Raw genomic sequence first — 20,219 nt, 5'->3', positions numbered from 1 at the left:
ATAGAATTTCATTATTTCAAATTTGATATCTTTAAAAAAAAAAAACAAAATATTGTCAAGATATATTATGTTTTTAAAATAAAAAAAGTTAAAAAAATTAGAAAAAATAGTAGTTAGAGAAAAACGAATTAAAAAAATAATATTTTTATCGTCGTCAGCAAAACACTAAACCCTAAATTCTAATCCCTAAACCTTAAATCATAAACCCTATAAACCCTTGGGCAAATTTTAAACCCTTGGATAATTCATACTCTAAATAAAAAACACTAAATCCTAAAACCCTAAACCTTAAACCCTTGAGTGTTTAGTGTTTTTGATTTGGAGTTTAAGATTTATCTAAGGGTTTAGGGTTTACCTAAGGGTTTAGGCTTTAGAGTTAAGGGATTAGGGATTAGGATTTAGGGTTTAGTATTTTGCTGAGGACGTTAAAATATATATTTTTTAATTACTACTTTTTTAATTTATTTATTTTTACCTTTTTATTTTAAAAATATAATATAACTTATAGCTTGAGAAAATATTTTGTTTCCTTTTTTAAAAGATTTTGAATATGAAATAACACAATCCTATTGGCTACCCTAGAGGGTGAACTCAAGAATAAGTCTAATATATATACACTGCAAAAAGAGCTTCTTGTTCCTTTTTCAATGTAAACCCTGTTTTTTTTCTTGAATGATGTTAGCTCAATCTGTGTTTACATTCTGCGAAGTCATCACCGTTTCCATTTTCGCCGTCTTCTCTCTTCGTCTCCTCCTAAGGTTCGTCACACGTCCATGGCGTCGCCACAGCACCTTCACGTTCCGCAGCCGCCAGGAGATAAAGACGGTGAACGATCATTTGTCTCCGCCGTATTGCGCCGTCTGCATGCAAGAGGCAGAGGAAGGAGACAAGATGAGGAGATTGGCGATTTGTAGTCACTGTTTCCACACAGACTGTATCGATACATGGTTTTGTGAGATGACGACGTGTCCGTTGTGTAGAGCTGAGATTCCGCCTTTACCTCCGGTGAATCCTCTGCTCTTACTGTTTGTTTCTGCCGGTGTACTCGATTTGTTCAGCAACAAATAGTTCTGATGAAACCATCACCGTCTCGACGCGTAGCGTAGCCCTCTAGCTAATCTCGAATTATATGTTTCTTAATTATATGTACAAAATGTTGGCAGACCTCAGACGTGTTAGATTTTCTTTTGATCATACTACTTTGCCTAACTCCACCACGACTAAAAATAATTGTAAAAAAAAGTTGAAATAAACTTTATCAAAAAATAGTTTGATATATTTTTGCTTGCTTAGCTGTAAAGTAATTAATTCAAGTATTGTATGCTAGCTAAATCAAAATAAATGATTAATCAAAGTACTCTACGTTTTCAATAAAATACAAAATAGAAACGCAAAACTGAGTTCTCTGATATTTACACGTCTATACTCTATACTGCATGAAAACGTATTTAAAATACGTCAGCCAATAGGTTGTTGCCACATCGTATAGAGAAAGAGAGACACTTGGTCACGATTCAGGACCAGTTTCCCTACTTTCGAAAATTGGAGGGCAGTGAGTTTGGCTCTACCTGAACGGAAGAAAATCAAAATCTATTAAAAAGTAAAAAACATAGATCCTACTTTGTTTGTTTCTGGTGTACTTAATAGTAGTACCTCGGATCGTTTGCTTTCGTTTTCCACTTTGATCCAGTGTTTTGAACAAGGGATAAGTTTTGTTGACAAAAGAAAAAAAGTAGAAAGCTACAAGTTTTTTCTCCCATTATTGCTTGTGTCGTTTTTGACTTTGATATAAGTGTTCATAAAGCCACAACTAGACCATGTGACATGGTCCATATCAATCATGTGATCCAACCTTTTACTATAGGAAAAAGTTGAAGTTGTGGTACGATGACTAATTTGCTAGCAGTATGAAATATTACCCAAAAGACGTATGTTGTTTTAAAAATTGAAATAAAATACTATTTATATTCTTTCATTTCCTTCTGAAAAATGTTTGCACATATTCAACCATAAGGGTTCTAAAATCAATAAATTGACGTTGGATAAGTAGAATCAAATGAACATCGATTTTGCTCTTCATCTCTCGTGGATTGGTTCGCCGCCATGAAAGATACAAAAAATCCCGCTGATTCATCAAAACTTACTTGCTCATGCAAAGTCTTTTTTTTTTTTTTTGAACAAGCTCATGCAAAGTCTTATTTCCATAAGAACGTGACTTCTCATGTGACACCTCTTTCACTTCTTTAGTCTCTCCGTTCGATCTATTAAGGAACCGCTTAAACCATTTGACCGAGTCTTTTGGATAACGTTTGAGACCATTGACAAAGTCAACATAGTAAAGACCAAATCTAGCAGTGTATCCATGTTCCCATTCAAAGTTGTCCATCAATGACCATGCATAATATCCTCTTACGTCACACCCGTCTTCCCTGTAACCAGATTATAACTTTTGTCAATAACAACATATGATTTAAATTGAAACGCATATAGATTGTGAGGAAGATCAAGAACTAACACTATAGCTTTATGAAGTTGTTGGAAATGTTTGTCATGGTACTCAATCCTAAATGTATCCTTAAGAATCTCTTCTCTTGGCCTTGTACCATCGTCGTTTTCGTTGATTCCTGCAATTTATAATCAACGTCATGAGTAATTACGTCTACATTCATATTCCTAATTAGCATATACAAATAATTAATAACGTTTCAGAGTTTCTAGTTAACAGAATAAAATACTAAAGAAGTTTTCTAACCATTTTACACCAAAAAAAAAAGTTTTCTAACCATTTTCTTTAATGTAGACCGGCATGTTGTTGTATCTATCTTTGATATAATTTAGAACTTTCCGCAAGCCCTCCGGGTATGACAATATTAATCCCCTTTCATCCTGAAGAGAAAAATAATACAAATCGTAGGATCGATGTGAGGAAGGTGAAGGATGATATCTAATGTTTGTTCATTTAGATATCAATTGTTATAAAGAAGAAGTAAGCACGTACCCCAGGTCCGATGATGTGGCCACTGTGGTTAGTCACTGTTACAGATAAAGATATAAACATTGTTTAGTTTACCATCTAAGAATTAGCATAATGTTTACGTACGTTTCCATTCGACGTAATGATCAGTTTTGAACCGAGGCTTTGCTGGATCGATGTGAGGAAGGTGACTAGCGAAACGCGCTGTATAGTAATTTATTCCAACAAAATCTGATGATTTTTTCAGCATGTTTGATTGTTCCACGGTAAATGAAGGCAACTTTTTCCCCGCATATTTTTTTACTATCTCTGGATAATCTCCATGAATCACTGGATCAAGATGCCTATAAACACAGATAATCAAGATTAATACATATTGACGAGGAATGTAAACATATTTATTTTAAATTGTTTTGTTTAGACACTACAAGAAAACGTAAGTTTAACGAGGATAATTAACGAGGAAAAATAATCCTCGTAAAAGTACGTTGATTTTGCGAGGAAAGTACGTTGAAAAAGCGAAGCATTGTTATTTCGTCGTAAGGTAACGACAAAACAATTTCGTCGTAAAGACGATGTAAATTGACGTGGCTTTTACGAGGAAACACTATTTCCTCGTAAATACCACGTAAACTTCGCGAGTTCTTTACAACGAAATACTTTACGTGTACTTAACGAGGAAATTTTGAATCCACCAACTTGGTAGGTAGCTCACGTTTTTTTTGGCCATCCAATTAATTTTTGTCGTAATTTCACACGAGGCTATACTTTTCACACATATGAGTATGGTAGACAGCGGACGACCAGTAACTATGGAATATGTGTGAAAGGGGAAATAGATTTCTACGGGATCTTGACGGAGATTATTGAAATCGAATTTCCAGGGATATTGAAGCTAAAATGCGTCCTCTTCAAATGTGAATGGTTCGATTCCGTCGTCAACAGAGGTGTTCGGTCTAACAAATTCGGTGTAGTTGATGTCAACGGTGGACGAAGGTACAACAAATTCGAGCCTTTCATCTTAGCTTCACAAGCAGACCAAGTTAGCTTCCTTCCATACCCTCGAATGAGAGATTCGGGTATAAATTGGTTAGCTGTGATCAAAGTTACACCTCGAGGACGAATTATCAGTGGAGAAGAACCACCATTACAAGAAGAACAGATAAATGAAGTCGAGGAACCTGAACAAGAAATTGATGACATCCTTCTCATTGATCCGCATAATCACGAGTACGAAGATCTTACCGACGATGCCACAGACGAAGCTGTTGAAGACGAGTTTAATGAAAATAATGATGTTTCTAGTGATGACGAGAATGTTGATGTATCCGATTGATGTATTTGATTTTATGTAGTTTGTTTTATGAATAAGATAATGTGGGAGTTTGATTTATGAATAAGGTAATGTGAAAGTTTATTTTAATTATGAATAAGGACTTGTGGTTTGGGGTTTGGAATATATTATAAATAGGGTTTGAGGTGAAAGAATAGATTGAGGTTCAAGGGTAGATGGGTTTGGGGTTTGGAATATATGAAGTAGAAGATAAGGAAGATGGGGTTTGGGGTTTCGGATTTTAGGGATTTATACGTAATACTCGTTAATTCTTCGTAAGCCAAAATCGTCGTAAGGTTGTCGTAAGGCCACGAGGAGTTTACGACGAAATTAAAAAAATAAAGAAAGCGGGACACGCTAATTCCACGCAAGCCAAAATCGTCGTAAGGTTGTCGTAAGGCCACGAGGAGTTTACGACGAAATTAAAAAAATAAAGAAAGCGGGGCACGCTAATTCCACGTAAGACTCTCTGAGTGAATGAAAATAAGGAATTGTGGTTTGGAATGAAAATAAAGATAGGGTTTGGAATATATGAAGTAGAAGATAAGGAATATGGGGTTTGGGGTTTCGGGTTTTAGAGATTTAAATGGAATACTCGTTAATTCCTCGTATGCTAACGTCGAACTTACGACGAATTCCTCGTAAATACCACGTAGGACAGATTCGTCGTAAATACCACGTAGGACAGATTCGTCGTAAATACCACGTAGGACAGATTCGTCGTAAATACCACGTAGGAGAGATTCGTCGTAAATACCACGTAGGACAGATTCGTCGTAAATACCACGTAGGACAGATTCGTCGTAAATACCACGTAGGAGAGATTCGTCGTAAATACCACGTAAAGTAAATGATGAACGCGGCCCACTTTAATTCCACGTAGGACGGAATCGTCGTAAACACCTCGTAACCAAAATCGTCGTAAACACCTCGTACCGTAAAAACTAAAAAAAAAAAGAAAAAGAAGAAATATACTGGATTTACATGTGGCAAGACTTCCAGCAATTATATTACTTAAGTCTCACCAACATAAATTCCAATATCTTCTTCTCTTCCTTTTTTTTCAAATTTTTATAATTTGAATAGGATTGGATTTGAGAGTATGAAGTGAGATAGGGTGTGATTTGGGAGTTTGGGTGTGGGTTGAGAAGGAGAGTTACGGGTATATTTATAGGGAAGCTTTCCTCGGTAATTCCACGTAAGCAAAATCGTCGTAACGTCCTCGTACCTAAAAAACACGGGCCTTTGTAATTCCTCGTAACTTCCTCGTATAATAAAACGCGGGCCTTTGTAATCTCTCGCTGTTTCGTCGTAAAAAAAACACGGGCCTCTGTAATTCGTCGTAAAATTACGAGGAATTTGCGACGGAATGTAATCTTATATATACACCCCGAGCGCTCACTCTTTCTTTCCTCTCTACTTCCTTTCCACTTCCTCCCTGTTTCGTTGCAATGGTAAGCCTCTCTAATTCCTCTCTAATTTGGTTAGTTTAGGTAGATTAGGTGGTTAGTATAGGGAATTTAGATAAGTTTACGGATCTTATGTTATTTAGTGTTGATTAGGTGGATAATGTTGGAAAATATACTGTTGACGGAAATTTAAAAAATTATATTTTTTTCTCAGGTTCGAAAAGGTAGACTTACTGCCCATTACAGAGAGATGTTCGGTGAGCCAGGTAGTCACCAACCGACGACTCACATGCCGAGGCGGATGTAACGGTGAGGAGTGATGAATTCTACCGGGCGATTAACGACCCTTAGTTCTTTTTAATTTCGGTTCTTGTATTATGAATTCAAAACTTATTTATATATAAAATATTTTGGTTTTGATTTTTTTAGAATTTTAATTTTATTAATAATTTAAATAATTTTTTTAATTATAATTTTTTTTATTTCTGTAAAATAACGAAACGAAGTAATTTCGTAGCTATTTTGCGACTTCTTTACGTGGAAGCTTAACGAGGTTTTTACGAGGAAATGTTTACAAGGAAATGACGTGGAAAATTCACGTGGTCTTTACGAGGAAAGCTATCAAGGTATTTACGTTTACTTTACGAGTATTTACTTTCGAGTTATTTACGTGGCTTTAACGAGGAATGGCTTTCGAGGTATTTACGAGGAAATTTAGCGACGTCCTTACGTGGAAGCTTTACGTGGTCTTTACGACGAAATATTCTTCTTCGCTTTTACGACGAAATTATTTCCTCGCTACGTTACGACGAATTAGCGAGGATATATGCGTTACGACAAACGTATAACGACGAAACAGGTTTCCTCGCTAATTCCTCGTAACACTGCTTTTACGACGAAATCACGAGGAAAACTGCCCTCGTAAAACTTGTGTTTTCTTGTAGTGAGATAACTTACCATCCAAATTCAAAAGCAAGAGCTCGTTCAGCTGCTTCTTTATCATCGGTAGAGTCAGAATGATATGGCTCAAACCATCTTGGTGACAAAACTATCCCAATTTGACCATCAGCTGAAGTCTTTTTACATTTTCTGAATTCATCTACTGCAGCGGCATGAGCTAGAAGAACGTTGTGCGAAACAATGTAAGGCTCAGTACTCGAATCACCAGCGTGACACTTCTCGCTTACCCATTTGGAGCATCGTCCAGCCGCCTTGTTACCTTGGTCGTAACCCGCAATAGTCATAATGTACGGCTCATTGATCGTTGTCCACATTTTAACTTTATCTCCAAACTCTTCGAAACAAACTTTTGCAAAATCTCGAAAATCTTCGCTGTTTTTGATTAAAAAGAGTCATAAAATAATAAAATCAATCATATATGTAACTAAAATGGTATATTTAGTATATTATATTTATTTTAACTAGGCTTACACAATTTTAGGGCTTAAAAAGCCACCATATTCGTCCTCCAAAGATTGTGGATGGTCCCAGTGGTATAGTGTCATTGAAGGTTGTATGTCTGCACGTTTGTTAAACCATAAGATCATTTTTACTGTGTTAAATTATAATCTTTCTTTTATTAAATTTAACCTTACTAGTAAAATAATGATCCTACCATTAGCAAGAAGTTCGTCGATAAGATCCTTGTAGAATTGTACACCTTCTTTGTTTACTCCATCCTTTAGCTTTCCACCTGTAGATAATTGGGAATTTACCACATAAATAACTCGTATGAGTGACAAAAAAAGTTTAATAGTAATGAAAATATAACTATCAATAAAACCAAAAAACTTACTGGGAATTAATCTGGCCCACGAGATTGAGAATCTGAAAGCGTCCATGTTTAGCTCCTTCATCAACTTGATGTCATCCTGTTTTTTTTTTGTTCGTTAGTCATATAATGAAACAATATAATATTAAATCAACCAAAGCAAAAACGATAACTATATACGGGTCCAAATACAACGTACCAACTCTTACGTAAGTAAATTAACTTACATGAAACGTTATTTACATTTTAACTTGTTACTACAAAGTAGAGAAGACATGAAAATATTACTTTATTTACTTCACAAGATATGATAGTTAGATTTATAATAAGAATGATTCTAGCTACTGATACGTGTTTTAGAATGGAGGAGTTTGGTTATAGAACGTACCTTATAACGGTGATAAAAATCAATTGCTACATCCGCGTTATGCATTTTGGTCCTCTCTGTAGTCAAAGGTTTTAGTTTCAGTCAAATAATTAAATTGAAATATGGTCTTGTTCGTACGTATAAGAGTGTTAATCAAATCCGGCCGCAAATTATGGTTTCCGGACAAACCTGGGTAAGTGCGGCTGAAGTGGTCCCATATAGCTGGAGACTTTCCACCTTCAGATGTTGCTCCTTCGTACTGTATAAATAAAAACAAACCAAAAAGAACATTAATTTAATAGAAAAGGCGAAAGCTATTTTGGAATGACAAAACATAGTCTTTAGACGTCAGCAAATAAAATAGAGAAATTACCACAAATATCACATTCATAGTACAACTTTTCATGTTTACACTCACTTTTAATGAAGAGTAAAATACAATTATACTTTTAGGGTTAACTAATCTAGACTTAGAGTTTAGAGTTGAGGGGTGGGGTAGGGTTTTTGGAATGTGAAATTTAAGATTCTAATAAATATATAAATACTTAAAAAATATATAAATTAAAAAAAAATAGTTGTCAAACATAATTTTTGTTTTTTAAAAAGAAATTTGAAAAAAAAATAAAAAAAATTCGAAAAAAATTCAAAAAAAAAATTTTATAAAAAATTTCGAATTTGAAAAAGTATAATTCGAAAACATAAAAAAAATTTACATTTTTTTTACATTTTTTTTTACATTTTTTTTATTATATATATATAAATAACAAAGGTATAAGAGTCTTTTGCTACTTAATGAATAAAGTATTTTTGAAAATGTCTCATTAGTGGTGGTAAAAATGAAAAGTGATATCATGAAAGTGATAAACATGTAATTTCCCAATAAAATAGTTGCGTTTCCTCGTAGTAAAAATTGAAACTCGAACAACTTTTTCTCTCATTCAAATCCATAAGTGCAGATGTGTTATAATTAAAGTTTACGTTCTAACTTGTTTCTTAAACAAGGTAAAAAAGAGGGCATATGTTTTGTAATGTTGATTCAAATCATTTTTCAATTAAACAAAAACAAATAGTTTGAACATTATTTTATTACCCTTGTAAATTGAACGTTCAAACTATTTGTTTTTCTTTAGTATAACCAATTAGGAGTGGCACGGAGCGGAAAATAATCTAAATTTTAGTATTTGTGATTTGGTTCTTAGTTTACGGATATTTGATTTTTTATATGTTTTGTTTCAAAAAATACGGATATCCGTAAATTTTTGCGGACGGATGTTTACGAGGATATTCGTACACTTTGTTCAATACAAGTAAAATCTTGCAAAATTATGTTTTCAAAAAAGATCTTTTACATAATTTAAAACAAAAAGGTGAAAAATTAGTGAAAATATATGTTCCGTAAATTTTTAAAATTATTTAATCTTTTATAAAACATAAAATTTTGGAATTTTTTTTATCAATATTTATATTTGTTTCTTAATTTAATACATTTATAAATAATTTTATAAATGAAATTATTAAAATTATATGTTAAAATAATAATTATATAAATTATACCCTTACAAATCTCTATTTAATTGTAGATATACTTCTATTTGTAGAAAAACCGGAGCGCAGGGAATATCCGACCATGGAAATTTTATTATTTGTGATTTGCTTCATTTTTAATAGATATTAATTTTTAATATTTGGTTTGCTCCAAAAACTTACGGATATCCAAATTTTTAGAATCGAATCAAAATGAATAACGAATCGAATCAAATTTAACGAATAAAATGTTCAGCCTATAACCAATAGATTGTGATCATCAATAATATCGGAAATATAAATTTAGTGTCAAAATTTTATTTAAGAGCAAAAAATACAGAACTTCAGAAGAGTTTTATCGTTAAAATATTGAATAACAGAATGATATTATCAAATTGTGATTTTATAATAATATTGATTGATAAAATCACATGAAATTTTGCCCATTAAAAAATCACCTGATACGCAGAAGCAGCCGTTCCAAAAATGAAACCATCTGGAAAACTATGACGATCTAGTATTCGAGAATCAATTGTCTCTGCAAACAATGAGATTACCGAAAGGATGATGAAAAAACGATATCCCCTAGCCATTTTTATCGCTCTTTTTTATTTTTGGTTTAGTCTTTATTTTTGTTTTGAGATTTCAAAGTGGTGTATTGAAGAGAGATTTACTCTACCTCGTCTTTCTTATATAGAGATTTTCCTCGGCCAGTAATAGACGTCATCTACGTGGAAATATTTGGACATATATATCATATGAAGAGATATCTGATAGTATTTCTAATATATTCCCGGTGATTTCTTTCCAGTTTAAGACTATTATGCAGAATAAGTCAAGATTCCATTCTTGGTCCTTAGATTTTACTTATTTTGGTACTACTAACTAAATGTCAGGAGCTGTTTTGTCCATCATCATCTCTGAATGTGTGCCCGTGATCACTGCTAACGTTCACCATTGTCTCTTCATGATTCAGATATGTATATATGCCTATGCTATATATGCGTCTAAGCTGATTTTGGCGTTGAATGTAGTTAAAATCGTGGATTCGTTCACTGTTAACATATCCTGCGTCTGCGAAGACTGCATGTACTCCGAGGTACGGTTACATTTTCACGTGTACGTAATGTTCCACCTCTTTACGCGTTCGCTCTATTGTCGGCTTTATGCATAACGTAGACCATATTGGATTTTTTTTTAATTCTTTTTTTTTTGGGCTGAGTCATGTTAATCTTATCTTGAACCCTTTTTGGTCAAATATCACCCTGTAATTTAATATTCCAAACTAGATATAAACCCGCGCTGTGCGCGGATATTGTTCTGTCGAATTTTTATACATATTTAGTAATAGATTATATATCTATAATATTTTTATGTAATTGACTTTTACATAATAAATTTTATAGATATATTGAATTGTGTTGTTGTTACAAAATATCATGTACATGTTTATTTTTCTATTCACAAATTTTTAATGTTGTACATGGTGTTTTTTTTTCTAATGTTAGATGTTGCGTTTGTAATTTAATATTTTGATTTAGAAATGTAATTTCGATTTTTTATAAATAAATTTTTAAAAAAATTTAAACTATTTTATTAAACTATTTTAACAAATTAATATGATTGTCTTTGTAACTATTTTTGTTGTTAAAAAGATCTGACATATTTGACGCAAATATTGTAAAGAATTACTTTTAAGATATAGCCATATGAGTCCAAGTTTTTGAATGTGAAGTGTGGTATTGTATTAGGTGCTGGAATATTATTTATACTGACTTGGTTAAGGGTGGACGTTCGGTATCCATTCAGGCTCGGTTCGGATCTATTCGGATTTTATGTTTTTGGAGTCAAAGATTTCAGCCCAATTCGGGTACTTAATTTCTAAATTTCGGTTCGGATTCGGCTATGATCTTTGCGGGTTCTGTTATGATCTTTGCGGGTTCGATTTAGGTTCAAATAACTCATTTAAATTATTTTTAAAATTTAAAATTCATTATATATTTAAAATTACTCAAAATCTATTAACAAAATAAAATATTACATATAAGTTTTAATAATATATGTTAAAATACCTAAACTTAATATATAAATTGGTTTGGTTTGAATATTTGGATAGAAAATAAATAAATATTTTAAGTATTTTTTAGTGTTTTGAGTATAGTTTAACTATTTTAAATATTTACTGACCATTTGTATATAATTTCAAGTATTTTGGATAACTTAAAAGTATTATATATATTTTGAATGTTATTAATATACATTAAATCTAAAAATAATTAATATATGGGTTTATAAATCTATTTCAGATACATTCGGGTACCCGAAATATTTCGGTTCGGATCTTGTTCGGTTTTATTTCTTTAAATACCAAAATTTTGAACCCGTTAGGATATTTAATAAATTTTTGTTCGGGTTCGGTATTATTTTTCGGATTGGGTTCTGGTCAGGTCTTCGGATTCAAGTTTTATGCCCAGCCCTAGACTTGATACCAAAAAATAATTAGGTATAATGAGTGTCGTTAGGATCGGATATTCTGATTTACATATTTGAAAGATCGATGGCATATTCTCATTTCTATATTTTGTAGAAATTGTTATAAAAAAGTTAAGATATATAATATTTCTAATGTAGATTGGAAATTAATAAATAGATAGCTCAGAATTTAAGGAAAAAAGTCTTAAAAATTATATATCTTCTTATCAAATATAACAGAATAACAAAATAAAGAAATCTAATTAAAATGTTTGTGGTTTTTTTTGTTTGGAAGACATGTAATAAAGATTTGATGAAACCTATTCTTAATAACATGTTTCTAATGTTCTTTATTTGTTACGAAAAAACTAATCTAACATAAAAAGACACGTGTATAAATTGTAGTGGTTTATGATAAACAAAAAAACTTATGTAACATAAAAGATGATCATGATATAATCTCTATATGATTGAATCTTATAAACTGTAACCATTGTGTTCATATTGGCTGGTTTCTCTAAGTTTAACAGAAAAGAAAGTGATCTCATACTAAATGTTCGTCATTGTAAGAAAGAACCAAGCAGTAAGCATTGTTTGCTATCAAGCGGACAAATTATAGTGTACTCTCTTTTTTTTGAACATGTACTATGATGAAATATGGACAAAAATATTAAGTAATCTGATGAATCATGTTGCAGTTTATGATCTCAAGAGAAGGAAATATGATCATTTATACGAAGATGAGGTCTATTTATGGTCTTGTATTGTTAATGTAATAGTAGATAACCGTGAGTTTTGTTTTTGTATTGTTAATTTCGGATAATGAGATTGGTTAAGTTTTAATAGATTTAATGTTGGTTTAGTTTTAGTTGTCCGGTCCTTTAATCTTAGTAGTGTATAATAATAATTAGATGTAACAAATTTGTAATGGTCCATAAATTAAGTAGCTTTCTAACAAAAATGAAAGAGTCCAAAATTTAAATGACAACTTTCAACAGTAGATAAATTTAGGACCCTAAATTAATAGATTAGATTTAATGGAGACTAGGAAATCACCCGCCTTAAAACGCTGGATATGTTTTTTTTTAATTTTCAATTTTTTTTTAATTTTCAAAATCGACAGAAAATTATTGCAAATGTTAGGGTTTGTATGTTGATAATATGGGATTCGAATCTGCATTTATTTTTGACAAATATATATTATATATGTTACTAATTTGAGTTTAATAAAATACTTTGTTTTATTATCACGCTCACTAAACAATTTATTATGCAGAATTAATTAACATATTTTAACTATTTTAATTCCTTTTAATTTTTTTTGGATATCTATATAACAATAAAATGTAACCATATTTATAGAGTTTAATAATTAAAACAATAATATTTTTTTGACAAATTTTAATTTTAAAGGGGAGATTTAGGAGAATATATTTCAGAACATCATGTTTGATTTAATAGATTAGATTTTTGATTGATTAAAGTAATATATCAAATAAGACATATTAATAATCTATAATTAGTCGAACATAGACTTTGTACAATAGATAGAAATAAGACTCTAAATTAATTGAATAGATACCAAAAAAACATTTTCATGAAATTTTGACTTTTGAGCCATGTCTGCAATATATTAATATCCGGTTATTTAATGGGAAAATATATTTCTGTGAATACAAATACTTTCATTTGATTAATAGTACGTGTCACCGTTATCCAAAAACCATGCTAATATTTGGTATCTTTTTAGTTTTATTGGCTGGCTATTTTACAGAAACTAGTTTTCTTTTATCCCACGTATGGTGGAAACTTCGCCACTAGCCTAACTCCAATTTTTATTCCACGTATGGTGGAAACTAATTTTCACTGAAATTCAATTTCAAATTGGAGTCGAACTCCGTTCCTTTTTTTGTCCAAAACTCCTTTTCCTTTAGTGCCAAAGTCCAAAGATACGGGGGAGCGTACCACTAGCCTATTGAATCTCAGTGGCATGAATGAGATATGAGTAATTTTTTTTAACATTTCATTGATTTTTTTTGTCAACTAACATTTCATTAATTTAAACTTAGAAAATACAACAAAAAATGGAATTATCCATTCTCTTTCGTTATTCTAATAGAAAACAGATAAATTTTAAAAAGGATTTAGAGCAAATTTGCAATAAAACACCAATGCCTCAATATATTTTTTATTTATAAAAATTAAATTTCGAAATTTAGTCATATATATACATATTTGATTACAAATGCATTGAATTTGAGCATGTAATTGGTAACATGAAAAGAAAACAGCAATGATGTGATTTCCTTTTTCCCTTTTTACTGAGTGATCATATTGTATAGAAAATAGTGGCCTTTGAGGATTATAACATTTTAAGTTTCACTAAAAACGAAAAAGATGTGAGCAATAGTCCTTATCACATCCTATGAAAAAGAGATGAGAACACTTATTTGGCAGTGACATGTTCGCTTTTTAGGAAATTATGTATTTGTATAGGAGCAACTAAATTTCCAGCATAAAGAGATGGGCTTATAAATATATATACTTTTCATATTCCTTTCTGAATAGATATCCTCACTAAATTATTATTATATTTTCAAGTCATATATATATATATATATCTAAGGTGTTACCCAAATTATATATTACTAGTAAAATTGAACTAAGAAAAATGAAATAATGTGTATGATATATAGCCAAAATATAACTCAAATTTATATTATTTAACTATGGTAGGACCATTCCTCACATGACGATTTTTTTGGGCATTTTGATGCATGTATCCTAAGATGCATGAAACACCCAAAACAAAGTCTAATAACAAAAATAGGTTCATAAGATATCGAAATCAAAATCGGACAACAAAAGCGCATGAAACATTGAAGGAAACAAATAAATTAAAAATAGGAAAACAATCCTTCCAGTGAATGCAAGATATGTTTTTTTTTTAATCAAAACATATACAAATGACAGCTGCAGGAACAAAAATTATAGTAAACTTGGATATATAGAATTTTGATTTTTCACGGAACGTAAAGTTAATTTCCCTACGAAAAGATGATAGTGTCTAAGAAAGAAAAATAAAATAGTATTCATCAAGTTTTGTGACATGTCCAGTTATCAAAAACGAGATGAGAACAACAACTACAAATTGACCTGGATGTTTGTAGTTGTTCTCATGTCTTACGTTAATTCCTTTGTTGACCAGGATGTTTAGCTCTATATAATAATCATAAGCATGTATAGGAATATAAAAAAAAAATCAGTAGCGAAGCATAATTCAAATCCGGATAATAACACATGCTATAGCTGGTAACATTAATAGAGTTTATAAAAACGACTTGTTTTTTTCAATATAGAGGCCCGTGATTTACTAAATAACAGCCACTTGCTGATTAGTCCCATTATAGTCTCCCTTCAACCATCTCCTAAACCACCTAGCTGATTTCTTCGGATACCTCTTACGTCCATTTTCAAAATCCACAAACACTAGCGCAAACCTGACCGTGTATCCTTCCGCCCACTCGAAGTTATCCAACAACGACCATGCAAAATATCCTTTCACATGCACTCCCATCCTACATTTCATTTGAATCAAACTTTCGTTGGCCGAGCCAGCTAAGAAGCATGGGGTCATTTGACCCATATCAATTTTAAGAATTAATCAAATTTAAGCATAAATTTGTAATATATCTAAATTAATTGGTTGAGTTCCAGTATTTTGACCCCCTTCATATCTAGCAAAAACTACGTGTCTGTGGTCGGATGGTCAATGCGTTCGTGGATTTCCAAAGGATCCGAGTTCGAATCCGCATCACACCAGATTTCCACAGCGCGTGGCTAACGCTGCTTTCACATTCTCTCTCTGGAAAATGGTTTACCATTTTTTTTTAATATCTAGCAAAATTCATATATATATATAAACTTTTAACCCCATTGGTTTCTTTTTCTAGCTCCGCCAATTATAAATATGGTTTCAGTTAGTTTTTATATTATTTTCAAGTTAGATTTGTCAAAAAAATAGAACATATTATGATCATTTGGTTCGTTTTTTATAGAACTTTGGTTTGGACTGGATCATTTTAACCGATCAGGCACTCCTAATACTACGTGTTCATGAATGTGATCGAGAAAGGAGAACTTACGAGATAGCATCCTGAACCATCTTAAGGTGATGAGTATAGTAATCAATTCTCAAATCGTCGTTAAGAAATATTTGGCCAAGGTTTGCTTCATCCACTCCTACGTGATTTAAAGAAAGAGAGGATAAAGAATATTAGTCTGAACTATTATGCTCAGAAAAGTTTAATATGGCTTAATATATGTGTATATATATAGTAAACACTATTAATTACCGTTTTCTGTTATGTACAAGACGGGATCATTAAACTTGAATTTTGCATATAGTAAGAGATCACGAATACCCTTAGGATAAATCAAAAGCCAATCCGATCCAGCCTGAGATGAGTTATAAGATTTTAGACATGTTAAATGTACAACTACTTTTCATTTTTAACGTCCAAAGACTGTAAACGCATGCTTAATTAACAATGTCAATTCAACATATAAACTACTAAATGAGAAAGAGAGAGAGAGAGAAAATACTAAGTAAAAACCATTTCTCACTATCTATCACATTACATATGAGTTATGTACTTTATTGGATAATTATAATAGTTAACTATGATCAAATATAATCATATATATACGTTTTTGAATCATTGACTTAAATATCATGGAAAACTTAATTTGATCAGGAGATTTATATAATTCTTAGCTAAACAAAGATTAAAAGAATGATCTAACCTTTGGACCGATAGGCACTCCATTTCGCTCACCTAATACAATATCAACACACACACACACACACACGCGTGATAAAACACACACACACACACACAAATATGACGAATTCATTAAAGAAAATAGAGAAATAAACTTATACGCGTATAATAACCATATGGTTCACGGACCTATGACCATGACGCAGGAATCAGTGGACATGCTAATGTTTTCAGTTGCACATGGCACGTCTTTTACGTAGGACGATGAGTAATAGTTAATGCCTATGAAATCGTACGATCCTTTAAGCATTGAGGACTCTTCTGGTGTGAATGTAGGAAGACGGCCATCTTTCACATGGTTAACCATTTCAGTTGGATATTTACCGTTGACGATAGGCTCCATGAAGTAGTCGAATGTGAATGCAGTGGCTCGAGCTGTGGCTGAACGGTCAGCATATGAATCTGAATAAGGGTAGTGCCAATCTGTTTGTAAGGCGATACCAATTTCACCTTTCTGAGTTGCCTGTGGACACAATATTGTGAGTAAAATACAGTTATATGATTTATACTATTGAAACTTTTATGAGGGTTTCGTAACCAAAATTGAGATTCATAACTGGTCATGAGATACGATTAATTACAATGCTGTAAAAACTTGAACTATCTGGAATAGAGTAGGCACAGTACATTCAAAAAACATATTATAGCACAATATATAATAACAGAAACAGAGGGGAAAAGGACAGTAACATGTAATATATATCCTGAGCCGGATCTGAAATTAAAGGACCGTAAACATTTTAGGGTAATTTTAATATAAAATAAATCAATAACTGGATATTATGCGATAAATGTATAATAGCTTTTTGAAATTTGAAGATAAATATGAATATTTCATTCGACAGTGCCCATAACCGGTTCTGTAACATAGCTTAAACAAATTAAGTAGAAAGAGTGTATATATCTATAGATTATAGGATAAACATACCTGGTACTTTTCTCTGTAGACTTTGACAGCGGCTCCATGAGCGAGTAGAAAGTTATGGCCGACGATGTAAGGCTCGGTGGCTCCATCACCACCAAGGCAATTAGGATTTGTGAAACTAGAACATCTTCCAGGTGCCTTTTCACCTGTTAGATAACCTTGTTTTACCACTGTAAATGGCTCGTTTAGCGTCATCCAATGCTTTACTCTATCTCCAAACTTCTGGAAACAGAGCTCCGCATAGTCCCGGAAATCATTCCTGTTTCATTACCGAAGTATCAACCCAAAAAACACATAACCTTTCTGTTTTCATCTCTGTGAAGTATTGTTACAGAGATAAACGACTTACACAATCTCGGCCCCGAGGAAGCCACCGTAAGCAACTTCGAGTGCCTCTGGTAAGTCCCAGTGGAAGATTGTGACATATGGCTTCACTCCTAACTCATTTATAACATTTAACAAAAAAAAAGAGAGAACACTATGTGATGCGTTCTTGACAAGACTTGACAACTTTCAAGGGTTTTGGTAAGATCCTAAACATCAATGGTTCGTTAAACGCAAAAAGTCCTCTAGTATTACCTTTCAACAGAAGTTGATTAATCAAGTTGTTGTAATAGTTAATTCCAGCCTGGTTTATTCCACCTTTTAGATTCCCACCTAATTAACCACTTCACGTGATTAGTGTTCAAGAATCTAACAACTCTTACAAAAATATGATCGATCGATATCTTACGAGGCAGAATCCTAGACCAGGAGATTGAGAATCGGTAAGCATTGAAGCCAATTTGATGCAGCAAATTCACATCTTCCTGGTGTTCCGAAATTTTTTCATGAAGACAATGTGTAATGTTGGATGTATGATTGACTATTTTAGGTGAAGAAAGCAATACCTCGTAAAGGTAGTAAGAATCATCTGCAACGGACCCATTACTACCATCCATTATTTTCTCTGAAAAAAAAAACATTCATTGAATAAATTAGTCTCAAGATAAAAGGGAACAAAGTGGTTGATCATCATTAATCAATTTTCTGATATGATTGTAAGAATGTTTAAAGAGATTCAAAACGTTTAGTTTTTTTTTTTCTTTTGAAAACATACATTTAGGGTTTCGAATTAAGAAGGAAAACCTGGGAATTTTTCGGAGTAGGTATCCCATATACTTGGTCCTCTACCATCTTCATGAGCAGCACCTTCACACTACAAAGTCGAAAAGATAAACAAAACAACATATTTTTTTAACTAGAAGAAATAAGAAGAACTAGCTAACCTGATAGGCAGAAGTTGCAGATCCAAAAATAAAATCTTCTGGAAAATCATTTCTTCTTAATCTAGGTCTTGAGGACCGGTTCTTGGCGAAAACTCCATTGTATGCCAATGTAATGAGCAGCAGTAATAGGAGACCTTTACTCTTCATTATTCTTTTGATAAAAGTACTTTTTTATACGAATTTTTGGTTGTGAAAAACTTTATAAGAGAGTATTGGATTTGATAATTTGCATAAGTAGAGCAGGTGGAGGGACAGTGGGTATGAAGCAACTAGCAAATTTTTACTAATCGTTTCAAAATAACACATCCTATAAAACAAAACAAATATCATATTTATTATCTTAATTAACCAAAAGTCGTGTAACGTGGACACGAATAGTGATCTGGTCGACCGCAGGAGGAACACACTTTTAATAGACTGGTTACCACACTGCATGATCCGAATTTTGCATATATTTTGATTAATGTTAGAGGGTGGACCGATCATCTGTTACGGTCTACCATATTAACAACTTGGACCAAAAGATAAGGCCAAATTAATCAATTAACTAGAGCTTGACCAGCGCATCCGCGCATGTATTTTTTTTATTTTTAAAAAATATATATTTGTCTTTTTTATAAATGTTAATATATATTTTTAAAATTTATCTGTATTAAATAATTTTTAGCATTTTTAAACAAAATAATTTCTAATTAATAATGAAATTTTTATTTTATTTTTTGATACGTCAATTATCATCTATATTTTTAAAATATGATTTGTGTGTTCGTGCGGATGTATTTTTATGGATCAAACTTTTAATGTAAAATAAAATTGTTATCTATGATTGTATTTGATTTATACGATATAAAATGCAATATATCATTTACATTTTGTGTTTTATATTATGTATTTTATAACATTTTCTTGTGTTTTTTGAAATAGTTAATTATACCAAAATTAGAAATAACCAACCACAATAATGGACATCATTTTTATATTTTTGGCATTGATTAAATATAATTTAATGTTTAGCTAGATTATAGGAAGTGTTTCTGAAAGAAATGACACTTGATTTATTGTACTTCAATTTAGAAAAATGCTAATAAAATAGAAGAAAAAAGATAATAATTAAAATAGACGGCTTAGTAATTAGTCAGTGGCATAAAAATGTAAATAAGTTTGAAAACTAAAGAGAAATTTTAAATGGTACTTCTCTTTTCTTTTAATAATATAGATGATAATTTAGTTCTCAGAAGAAATTAAATCCATGACTGACGTGGATAGACACAAATCATGTGGATTTTTTTTTTAAAATAGTCCATGCATGAATCTCATGTTGAATGGCTTTAT

General features: G+C 31.8%; 3 protein-coding genes across 6 annotated transcripts; 1 reads left to right on the top strand and 2 right to left on the bottom strand.

Moving 5' to 3' along the window:
* Positions 1–633: 633 nt before the first annotated feature.
* LOC103841867 (RING-H2 finger protein ATL5) lies at positions 634–1,110 on the top strand. The gene has a single exon (XM_033280434.1). It carries the CDS (start codon positions 673–675, stop codon positions 1,066–1,068), a length of 396 nt encoding a protein of 131 aa, XP_033136325.1. The 5' UTR covers positions 634–672; the 3' UTR covers positions 1,069–1,110.
* Positions 914–11,545, bottom strand: LOC103841866 (beta-glucosidase 30). 3 transcript variants are annotated; one of them, XM_033280433.1, is made up of 13 exons: positions 9,837–11,545; positions 8,044–8,113; positions 7,876–7,931; positions 7,512–7,587; positions 7,332–7,409; positions 7,148–7,235; positions 6,674–7,048; positions 3,101–3,318; positions 2,999–3,033; positions 2,784–2,886; positions 2,516–2,624; positions 2,184–2,429; positions 914–2,139 (listed from the first exon to the last, which is right to left on the bottom strand). In XM_033280433.1, the coding sequence occupies exons 1-13, from the start codon at positions 9,969–9,971 to the stop codon at positions 2,025–2,027; spliced, it is 1,704 nt and encodes a 567-aa protein (XP_033136324.1). In that variant the 5' UTR covers positions 9,972–11,545; the 3' UTR covers positions 914–2,024. The 3 variants fall into 3 exon arrangements, with proteins under 3 accessions (XP_033136324.1, XP_009116693.2, XP_033136323.1); XM_009118445.2 differs by having other exon boundaries at positions 1,952–2,429; XM_033280432.1 differs by having other exon boundaries at positions 1,952–2,429; positions 7,332–7,587.
* A 1,383-nt stretch (positions 11,546–12,928) lies between these two features.
* On the bottom strand, positions 12,929–20,097 carry LOC103841865 (beta-glucosidase 16). 2 transcript variants are annotated; one of them, XM_009118443.2, is made up of 12 exons: positions 18,888–20,097; positions 18,748–18,817; positions 18,510–18,568; positions 18,353–18,428; positions 18,199–18,276; positions 17,969–18,056; positions 17,623–17,878; positions 16,824–17,157; positions 16,657–16,688; positions 16,206–16,308; positions 15,996–16,092; positions 13,156–15,428 (listed from the first exon to the last, which is right to left on the bottom strand). In XM_009118443.2, the coding sequence occupies exons 1-12, from the start codon at positions 19,032–19,034 to the stop codon at positions 15,224–15,226; spliced, it is 1,545 nt and encodes a 514-aa protein (XP_009116691.1). In that variant the 5' UTR covers positions 19,035–20,097; the 3' UTR covers positions 13,156–15,223. The 2 variants fall into 2 exon arrangements, with proteins under 2 accessions (XP_009116692.1, XP_009116691.1); XM_009118444.2 differs by lacking the exon at positions 18,510–18,568 and having other exon boundaries at positions 12,929–15,428; positions 18,888–18,937.
* Between the last annotated feature and the right edge of the window lie 122 nt (positions 20,098–20,219).

Source organism: Brassica rapa, chromosome A09, assembly GCF_000309985.2.
Source record: "Brassica rapa cultivar Chiifu-401-42 chromosome A09, CAAS_Brap_v3.01, whole genome shotgun sequence".
Lineage (NCBI taxonomy): Eukaryota > Viridiplantae > Streptophyta > Magnoliopsida > Brassicales > Brassicaceae > Brassica > Brassica rapa.
This window is presented reverse-complemented; position numbering and strand designations above follow the sequence as displayed.